Genomic DNA, 11,908 nt, shown 5'->3' with positions numbered 1-11,908 from the left:
TATTTGAGATTTTTTCTAAAATTCGTTTTATGTTTCGAAGTAAATATTAAATAAAATACCACACATGATAAGAATTCGACTTTTTTTTATGAATGAAAAAGAAGCAAAATAATCAAATAATTAAGTAGAGTGTTGCATTAGGATTAAACTCATAAATAAAAAAATATTTAAATCGAATAACTAATTAAAGTATGGAAAGAAGCAAAATAGTCCAAAATGAGTAGAATTCTATGGGATATTGCATGAAAGATAAGTGATATCAAGTAATATTTGTGATTTTTCCTAAAAAAGAAACGTGCAGTATCAACCTCTTCTAATCTAGGAAGTAAGAAGAAACACAGTCAACTGAGAATTGAAAGTAAGTGTTGGATTCGGATGAAACTCCTTGCGCAGTCGGTTGATCAGTAAGGCTTATATAAAGCCACACTATGCAGTGAAACAAATTATATTTTCTGAAACAAATATTTCTAGGGTTTCACAAACATGTTGCCTGGATTTAGATTTAACCCTACTGATCAAGAACTTGTGGGCTTCTATCTTCTCCACATCAACAACCAAAAAGACTCTGCGTTCGACATTGATCACCAGTTTCCTGTTCCGTTCTGCGATTTCTACGGTGGAGAAGAGCCTTGGCAAATTTGGAACAGATTCGGTGGAGAGCAGAAGAATAATCTTGAACGTCTTTTCTTCCACACCAAGCTAAAGAAGAAAGCTACCAGGGGCACCGGCACCAACATTGATCGCAAGTTTGGTTCTGGAGGCGGAGGATGGCACGGTGCGACTTCCGGTGACAAATCACCCATTCATGTTTCTGATTTAGTAGGCTACAAGAAGAGTTTCAGCTATTGGAACAAATCGAGACCCGACCAAGACCGCTGTTGGATCATGACGGAATACAGTGTGGAGGGGAGGGGCTGGGAGTTTGTGATCTGTGAACTGAAACCTGGCAGAAAACAACCCAAGAAAAGAAATCATGAGGCTGCAGTTCTTGAGAGTGAAGCAAAAAGATGCCGGATTGAACAACACAATGGAGATCAGGCCGTTGCAACTGAAACAAATGAGAAAGGATGCAGGATTGAACAAGAGTACAATCAAGAATATCCGAACTATGGTGGTGGCTTAACTGAAGAATTCGTAGCAGAAGAAGCAAATTATTATGATGAGGGTACAGTAACTTTGCAAGACAATCAAGAGGGCACATATTCTGAGAATGGAGAAGATGCATTGGAATGGGAACGTCTTGATGAATTGCTCAATTCTGAGCCGCTGCCGCCATCTAACTTTGCCGAGAAGAACACTGAGATGAATGGAGAGGTAAAAGAGGGAGGTGAGGAGAATTTGGATGGATTTTTTGAGGGATTGGAAGATCTTAACTTCAGTGGGAAATTTTTGGAGCTGATGGATTTTGAACTGCCGCTTTATGATGCTAATTAGGGACATTGTTTTTATATTTTCTAGACCAGTTTTTGCTATGTATAGTTTTAATCGTTTGACACAGATTATCATTGTTAGTATTTGGTTGTCAATGTATCTTCATATGCAAAGTTCACATATAATGATTCATTGGTATTGTGTTATCATTCTTAGTTGTTTGTTAATTAGTGTTTGGTTGTCAATTTATAATATATTAAAGTGCTGCTATGAAAGTTGCTGAATTCTGAAACAGCAAGTTTTTGATATGATAATGATGATTATGAGGCCAACTGATTAGTGTAAAGTTGGTGCATGAGGGCTTACAGTTAATTTCATTTAATTTAGTCATCCTTTGGGCTGCATATGCATTTTCATTTCATAAAATCTGCTTACTCAAAGTTCAGAGTGCATTATTATGAAGTCTTGCTGTAAAAGAGGTTTTACTTGATCTTCAAGTTAATCTGTGGTTTTTATCCCAAACATAAATTCAATGCTTTCAATCTCATTCTTTTAAATTGGTTTTTATCCCAAACATATTTTACATACTTGTGCAGTTATGATCCTAATAACAAATAAATTCACATGATGAAGTCTTTCTGTGAAAGTTGAGAGGAACACTTAGATTAGTGTTTTATATAAATTTATATTCAAAGTTCCCACTGTTAACATATAATAAAATTTTGCTCACTTCTGAAGTAGGAAGTTTTGAAAGAAGAAGATGTGACAATATCTGTAATCCAATTTCACAAAATGTGCTTACTGTAAATTCAGTTCATTAGCTTCTAATTATTTCTGCAAATTTTGGTTAACATTAATGATTACTCTTCACTAATCCTGCTTGTTAGTTAATCTCACAGATTATGGTTAAATATTCAAATCACCCAACAAAAGAAATCATCAAATTACGACTCTGATGTTCTTGTTTTTTCATTTAAAGAAATAAAGAAGATTTATTTATTAGTTTCTATATATTGCTATAAATGGTTCTTAATACAACATAAAAATGTGGCTATGCAGTATACAGTGAGCATTTGATTCATGCTACCTTAAAAATATAGAATTTAGTCTCAGAATTACAATCAGAGAAAGAATCAAATCGAAACTCGAAAAGACATAATTAAGGTCCTTAGATTTTCTCCATTAACTCTTTTATATATTATGGTAATATTTTCTTTTTAACTCGGTTCGCCCAGGTGACCTGATTTATCCAATGTTAGTGATCATCTATGTTGATGGTTTTATCTAAAAAAAATTATTTTTATAATAATAGCCTAATTAATATTTTGTTGCATTTTTAGCTATTTTTCCCACCAAATTATGTTTTTCAATTTTTTACTTCAATATAATATCTATTAATTTCGTTTGACTTTTCTGGTTATTTTTAGCTTCAAACTCTTTCTTTTTTCCTCCAATCATTAAAAAGTTAGAGAATTTATAATTAAATTTTAACGTTATTTTTTTTTTAATATTACAAGTTAAATTTTGAAACTATGAAAAATGAGTTTTTCTCATTACGGAGTTAATTTTAATTAAACTAAAAATTGAAACAATTAGATTGATTGGGAAATTTTTTTGCTAAAATTGCAACTAAATGTTGAAATCACGCTATTATTATAAAATTAAAAAAATTAGATAAAAATGAAAAACCTGTAAATATTTGTATTTATTTTACTATTAAGCCTTATATTAATGTTTAATCTTACATTTGTTTTAACAATTTAATTTTCTATTTGCTATGTGTCACTTGGGATTTATTGTTTATTTCTTATGAATTAAGGATTTTATAATGTATTTTGGCTGTTTATTAGTTTATGTCTCGTTTTTGTATCAAATTTAATATTACACATAATATGATTGATGAAATGTTTCAACATATTTACGTTTATTTTCGTAAGACTTCATAATATTTCATAATTATTGAATATGAATATTTTAGTTAAACTTTGTATTTACTGTTGATTTTTCATATAACTTCATAAAGTTTCATAAAGTTTAAAAACGTTTCATAATTATTAACATATATACTACATTTTAGATATGTAGCAAAGCAATACAACACTTGCAGAGATGGGTTGAAATTTTTTAAAAGCGTGTAAAAAAAATTATAAAATCCATTGTTATTGTTTATATATTTTTGTATATGCACAATTTAATGACATACCATTCAAATTGTTTTACAAAATATTAAACAACTTTATAGAATCTAATCCCAACTAGTTTCAAATTATTTCATGTAGTTTCACAATGTTTCAATTTCACTATGTTTGAAAAGATTTTAAAATTCATAAAAATTAATTTCAATTAATTTTGTAAAAAAACTTTCGCGTATTAAAATATAAAAATATCTCCACATAGTAGAAGTACAAAAAATAAATATGCATGTCAGAATAAGAGAATAATGACACTTTTTTTTGGGACATGAGATGTTCTGAATAATTTTTTTTAAAATGTAAAATAAGTAAATGAATTATATATTTAGTATTTTTTTAGTAATAAATATATATTTAAACAACCCTTATTGCAAGGGACCACTGAAATGGTTTATAGCAAAATGAGGTCAACACATGATAAATTATTAGGCTACAGGTAAGAGGGGTGAAAACGTTAGGTAAAGTTGAAAGTCCATAGTCAAACTAACAACTTGCAATCTATTGATTTCTTTCAGTATTTGCCACAAACTGTAAACTTTCTTTTTTGCTAAATTCATATATCATTAGCCATTATGCATGTTCATCCAAAAATTAAGTAATTTGATTTCAACCAATGAGCTATAGCTCAAATAGTATAAATATATAAGTGCTAAGCAAAAATCTGCTAGGTCGTTGAATCGATTTTTCCCACAAACGCTCTCCACCCTCTAATTATCAAAAAAAAATTGATTTCATTGAGTATATTTGTTATATATGAATTTTAAGACATTTATATATGAATTCATATAAAATTACTTATATTTAATTTCAGAACTTTGTTTTAGAATTTTTTACAAATAGTTATATTTATTTTAAATTTTAGGAAAATTGAAGACGTTTCTAATTAAATTCAAAGAGGCAATATGAATTGTTAATAATAGCAAAAATACGCATTTAATGTTCAAAAAATGAGAAAATTGGTGAATGTAATATATGTAAAAAAAATTAATTAAATAATTTTTTTAAATTAAATCAAAATATAGTTAAACATAATAATCAATTTACTTTATTACATTTAAAATAATTTACATTTATTTTTTAATATATCAAAAATAAAAAATAAAACAATTTCTAATTAAATACTAATTTTGAATTCAACAAAAAAGATTCTTCGAATTTGGCACAAACGATCAAAGAAGACAAAATTAGTGGCTTTGATAAAAACACCCTTCAAAATGTACATTTTGACTCATTTTACCTACTCAGCTGAGATGACGGAAAATGATTTGAGCATTATATACAAATTGAAGTTAATATGCCGAAAAATTATTGAAGAATTTAAAAATAAAGGAATTAGACAAACCAAAACATCAATTTTGAGGGTGTTTTTATCCAAAGCTACAAGCTCAGCTTTCTTAGTTATTTTATCAAATTCCAAATGGTAAAATATATAAACCTTTGTCATTTAAAGTTTAGACTTTATTTAAAATAAATTAATTTTAAGATAGAATTAAACCAAAAACTATATATATATTGTTTTTAATTTAAATTTTATAAACAAAAATACACATGACTGAAAATGGCTCCACACATCAACTTGGGTCTTAAATCTAAATCAATAAGACTAAAAAAATAAGGAGTTTTGTTCAAATGTGAACTGAAACCACTAGCCGAGCCGAGTGTACGTATACATAAATAGATTTTCAACGAAGTTTGTCATTTTTGGGTCTTTATTAGCAGACTTTTCAATCACAGAATGATTGTCTTCTTTGTTTCGTCTCTCTATATAAATGATTCAATTTTCAGTCTATCAATGAACAAGGAAAAATATAGGAGGGGTTAGGGGAGTCTTGTCGCAGGAGCGGTGGCACCTTCGGCCTCTCCGTAGATCGGGCAGGATGCCATAAGTGCCATCATCCTATGACAAGACACCCCTTTTAACTTCTCTACGTACTTCATAGATAATTAGCTATGATCAGGGGCGGAACTAAAAAAGGCAGGATGGATGTCGTTATGAGTCACTAGTTATCTTCCTATATCTTTCGGTATATACTTTTTTATTTTAATCGTCTAATTTCGTCCTCTTTTCTTATCACCTGCCTTTTTTTTCTTCTATTCCGCCATTACAATAAATTTAGATATTAACTTATATATATACTTTTGCATTTGATAAGTATATATATTTATTTGTCATGATATAGTTTCAGGAAGAGAACATGATTTTTCATTGATTCATTGAAGTTATAAATTTGTCAAATAGTGCAAATAGATCCGGTCAAAAACTAGATAAAAATTCTTGCATTTCATGAGTGAACTTTATTATTTTTATGGAATTCTTTTGAATTTCTACAAAATATGTGAATTTCTATATGGTACCGAAATTTTTATGAGAATGGTCCATGAATATCCGGTTTAGACGGAAAAAATTCCGATCAAATAGTTGTTTCGATAAGCAGATTATGAGAATGGATCCAAAGTTCTATTATTAGTTATTCTTTGATCTATTGACATAGATTAGGATTTATTGACTAAGTCAAGTTTGATCATTTTGCATTATTTAAATTTGCATTATTTAAATTTTGAATTCGATGAATCCAACATTAAAGATATAAATATGGGTGGCTGTCAAGATAGATTATGAGCAGTGATGGCTTTTTTTTATCAACTAGTACTAGTATTTAAGTTTCATTTCATCATCTATATGATGTCAGTGTATGAGATAAGAGTTTATGAAAATAGTTGGCATAACCCATTTTTAAGGCCCTGTACTTTCATTTTTTTTTACTTTCGGTCCCTCCACTTTTATATATAGAGATTGAGTCCTTACACTTTTGTATTTGTTTAACATAAGTCCTCTGTTAAAAGCGTTATTGACAGCGTCAAATGAAAAATGGAAACTATCTGTTTTAATTCTATTTTTTTATTAATTACATTCTTGTAATTTAAATTTAGTCAATTAAATCCTATTAATTGAAAAAAAAATAGATCTCTTTTATTTTAATATATTTTTATTATTTATATTTAATAAAAATTCCAAATATAATATAAAATTTAGATTTAATAAATAATATGTATATTATTTTAAATTTAAATTTAAATTATAAAATCTAAATATTTTTATCCATATAAATATATAGTAATATTTGACTCAATAAAAATGAAACTATGTATATAGCATTAACATTAGTACATATTAATTTTTTTACTTTATAAATTTAAAACATTTAGATAATAATGTCAAACTTTATTTATTTTAATCATTGATAGTGTCAAAATTTTAAACTACTCCAAAAGAATATTTAAATTATTAATATTTAACTTAAAATTAAATTCTAAAATAAAAATGTAAATGTAAATATTTACTTTTAAAAAAAATTAATTTAATTTTTATTCTTAAAACGAGTAAAAACTAACTAAAATAATTTAACCACTTTATAATTAAGGGTGTAAATGGGCTCGAGCTCGAATAAGCTTTAAGTTCTCAAACTCGGGGTTGGAGCTCAAACAACAACTGAGCTACTCGAACTTGAACTTAACTCAAAGTTCAGTAAATAATTAAAACATTATCAAATTGATGTATTTAATTGTTTACTATAAAATATGAAGTTAAACTAAATAATTTGATATACACCTAAATTTAGATGTATAAATAATCAATATAATAGATAATAAATCATTATTTTATGTTTACGAGCATCTTTAATTGATCATCTAACTTAACTTTGAGATTAAAATTGAGTAGTTTGAACCCAAACTCAAGTCAATCTCAAATTGTTTTTAGTCAGTCTCGAGAAACTCATGAATAGCCCAATTCGTTGCTATTTTCACTTTAATAATTAAAATATAAATATTTATATAATACAACTGTTTTTACCACGTCATTCTTACAACAAACCAATAAAACATTTGCAAGTTAGAGAATTTAATAACAAAAAAATAAATAAAAATTGGATATTTTAATATCGTAAACTCTCATTTACTTTTTGTAAAATGATATGGCATAACATGTGTTGAATAAATACTCTTAAAATATACCTAATTGTTTGACACATTTATTATTAATATAATTTTATAAAAACTTCTGGATACTATTGTTATATTATTTGAAGAAAAATATTAATGAATTATCAAAATACAATATCATTTCAATAATTTAATATTTATTAAATTATTTAATATTATTTGTTTTAGTTAATGTGTAATCGTATTTAGAATTAAAAAATTAAGTACATTATATTTCTAAATATATAATAAAAAAAATAAATTCACACTGAGATTTAAAATATTATATTTTTATTTTAAAATGTCATTTTGAGTTACATAATAATAATTTAACATTCAATGGAAATAATTTAAAAATTTGATAAAAATAATGATTACAATAAATAAAGTTTGGATTATTATCTACAATATGTTAAACTTGTAAGTAGTTAAAATAAAATATATATATATCAATTTTTTTAATACTATATACGTAGTTTTAATTCGATTAAATAAAAAACTATTACATATTTATATTTTTAATGGAGAAAAGTAATAGTCTACATTTAAATCTATCATAAATTGACATACATATTATTTATTAAACATAAATTTTATATTATTTAAAATACCTATTAGATGTAAATAACAAGTTATTAAAATAAATAAGATTTTTTGATTTTTTAATTAATAAGATTTAATTGACTAAAAATAAACTACAAAAGTGTAATAAAAAAATAAAAAATACAGAAACTAAAGACGGAGATAGGGGGAGGCATGGGAGTGTCGTAAAAGAAAGTGAAAGAGCAAGGACTTGAGAACGTGTGATGCCAAAATAATTTTATCTTAGTAATCATCAATGTTAATTAATCTCAAAGCTATGTAGCCTCCGTTGACAAAATCATGTAAACTAATCATAAAATCATAAGTTTTGATTAGTATTTATTCAGTAGCAAAGTGATGTAATTTATATTATAGAAAATGCTTAAGCTCTGCCAAATTTTTAAGAGCATTTCCTATTTGAAATTAATTTTTTATTGCAGAAATGGAGAGGTGGAAAAATTGTCTTTCTTAAAGGAAAATAAAAAGAGTTTGATTTTGATCTCAGGAATCAGACTCGTTTAAAAACCCGTTGAATAATAATAAACTCGATATGTAGCTCATTATAATCACTTATTAGAATTTTTCTTGTCGATGTACCAATCGCAGCTAATACATTATATATAACTATTCCGTTATCACGATTGATGAAAGTATTCCTTAAAAAAATCATGTGACATTCTGCATTAGAATCTGATTATTAGAGAAATTCTTTTTCAATTAGAAGAATTTATCTATACTATATATAAAAGCACGCATAGCGGGGAACAGGCAAATTTACTGAATAATCCTTTTCAGTTTATTACTAAATAAAGGTTTTATGGTTATTAACTAATTAATTATTTAATTAATCACTATTGTAATTAAAGTTCTAATTAGAATAAGAAGTTAAATTATCTCCAATTTAATTTTTAGTATGTAAAAAATAACTAGATTGTCTCCAAATTAGTAGGAATACCTATCTTTTAGTTTAATTAACTACAAAATTAAAATACTGTATTTTGTCAATGTATTATTATTTAAATTTTTATTTTATTATTTTTAAAGATATTATTAATAAAATTAAGCTAATTATTTAATTATGGTTATTATAAAATCAAAAGAAGAATAAATTCAGTATGAAAAAAAATTTAATAACCGAATATATTATATTTACTTTTACAAAAATTCTTAACTAATTTAATATTAATTATAAATAAAAGATTGATATAATTATAATAAATTTATTAATATATACATTGACGAGTTACGTTACGAGCCACGTGCATAGCACGTAATGCAAAACTAGTATGTGTAAAACTAAGGAAAAAATAGATAAAATTTTCATATTGTGCTATTGAAATTACTAAAAGTATATGTAAAGCTAGGATTAAAAAATTAGAACAGACCAGCAGATCAAGAACAGACCTGCTGGTCTGTTCTTGCCGGAGGAGAATTCTCTGGCCGGCGACCGGAGAGTTCTCCTCCGGATGAGGTTTCAAAAAAAAATCTCGATTGGGTTTCGATGTGTTTCGATTAGTTTAATTGTGTTTTGAAATGTTTAATTAGATTTCGGTTAATTTAATAGGATTTCAAAGTTAGGTTTCGATTCGTTTAATTGTGATTCGATTTATTTTAATATGTGTTTTAATTTATAATTTTATTTAATTATAAATATTTAAATGAAGAAAATGGTAAAAATGGTTAAAACTATTTATAAATATAAAATTGGTAAGTATTTTAAACATTAAGACTGTTTTTGAACTTTTTCCTTATAAGCCACGTCATCAGTTAACTGAGATTTTGGACGGAAGGGTTTTTGTTCAATTTTAAAAATTAGAGGGTCGTTTTGTACCCAAAAAAAGTTAAAGGGCTGTCTTGTACTTTCTGGAAAACTTCAGGGGTTTTTTGTACCTTCGGCCAAAAAATTATTAATCTAGGAAATGGAATGACATTGTCAGAATTAAATATTATAGCACGGTTATTGTGTCGTCTGACTTTCTTAGTGTTGTTCAGAAATTTCACAATTATTATGGCGCTATTGATCATACTCAGCTCGTGATCGAGGATTTCCTTGCTATTTCGCTGAAATTGTTCAGTTCGTTTCAGTATATTAAAAGATCTTGTAATCTAGTTGCTCATGCTATTATGAAAAGAGGTATGTTTACTGATAGAAATTGTTATTTTGATGGTGAACTTCTGTTTCCGGTCAATAAACTCATTGTTAATTATTCTTAATTAATAAATAGTTTGTTTCCTCTCAAAAAAACAATATTATGGCACGGTTTGAATTGATAGATTTTAGAGGATCAAAATTTTGAATTTCACGCAACCATTTATAGCCGCTTGGAGTTTTTTATTATTTTTTTCCGACAGTCGTCAATGGTTTGATTTTTCTGTTGACGGTAGTCATCCCTTTATTTATGTTAATTTAATTTTATAGAGTATAATAAATAGCTAATTATTTTTCATTTTTTCTTGATGGGTTAAAATTTATCAACGAATCGCGATTCCATTATCAAGAAATGAAGGTAGATTGAAGATCTTTTAACAACAAAATAGAATCGTTCATGAGCTATATTAGTTTTATTTATTTTTTATTATTTGTGTTTTTTTTAATATTTTGTTTTGTTTTTTTTTGTGAAAGGTTTTTTGTCTCTGTGAAAAGTTTGTTGTCTCTTTTTTCTGAAGGAGTTATCAAGTGGTGATTGAATGGGATGCTGTAAATTTGCTGGTCATTGGAGAAGTTTGATCGTAAACTGATTGAAGATTGCATTTAATTAGCAAAACAGTTAATAATTTATTTTTATATTCGTAAGTAAGGTCGGTGAATCAGGCAGCATGTTCTCTGTTTCATAAATCATCGGATTTAGTTTTCAAAATACTATGAATTTCTTACAAATGTAACCGTTTTATATTCGATTTAATGAGATTTGATCAATTTAAAAAAAAAGTAAACTACTAAATACTGTCCCTAGATTACTAGGTATCATCTCCTGTTTTACCTAAATATTCTTTTACCTTTTCCTAATTCTAAAACTCACATTTAAATTCTTTCAACTCACATTCAAACACGAAAAACGGATAACAAAAATCTCGTCTAATTTTATTTAATTTCAAAAATTTAATTTCATATATTTTTATTTAATTTCAATTTTTTCGTTTAATTTCAAAAATATTTTTCGTTTGATTTTAAATAAAAAATTTATTTAATTTCAAAAATAATTTTCGTTTAATTTCAAAAACAAAATCAAAAAAAATTCAAAAAATCTCATGGAGACATTTCATGGGAGAGACATTTTCGGTAAACGTCTCCCCAGCGGGGGAGACTTATACCGAAGACCAAAAGCGTCCTGTCAATTTTTTTTAAAATTTTTAATTAAAATGGCGAGGAGGTAAAAAAAAAGAGCGATACCTAATAATCTAAGGACGGTATTTTGTAATATCCAAAAAAGATCAACCATTTGATATGTTAAAAAATTATAAAATCCACGGTTTGGAATATTCATCAACCTCTGAAAAATTTCATAATAATATTCTAAAGAAGAAGCTATTTTTGTACTATTAATAATATATAAATTTAGAAAATAGGTTAAAAATGAAAAACTATTTAATTTTTTTTAAAATAAAAAAAGTTCAATTTAATATTTTAGATGTAGTTGAAAACGAAAAATCGAAAATAGAATACAAATAAATTTTTTGTCAGAATATACATGAAAAAATATTAGAAAATAATTTTTTTAAAATAATTAGGCCTAATATTTAAATATACACATTTTTGGCACTTAAGGTTGTAATTTAGATAA

The 11,908-nt window shown here is 26.2% G+C and overlaps 1 protein-coding gene across 1 annotated transcript; it reads left to right on the top strand.

The window, feature by feature from the left end:
• The first annotated feature begins 476 nt into the window (after nt 1-476).
• Nucleotides 477-1,457, top strand: LOC126672235 (NAC domain-containing protein 30-like). The gene has a single exon (XM_050366185.2). The coding sequence runs from the start codon at nt 484-486 to the stop codon at nt 1,432-1,434; it is 951 nt and encodes a 316-aa protein (XP_050222142.1). The 5' UTR covers nt 477-483; the 3' UTR covers nt 1,435-1,457.
• Nucleotides 1,458-11,908: the final 10,451 nt, after the last annotated feature.

This window comes from Mercurialis annua, linkage group LG3 (assembly GCF_937616625.2).
Source record: "Mercurialis annua linkage group LG3, ddMerAnnu1.2, whole genome shotgun sequence".
Lineage (NCBI taxonomy): Eukaryota > Viridiplantae > Streptophyta > Magnoliopsida > Malpighiales > Euphorbiaceae > Mercurialis > Mercurialis annua.
The sequence above is the reverse complement of the archived record's forward strand: the minus strand, read 5'-3'. Positions and strand labels throughout refer to the sequence as shown.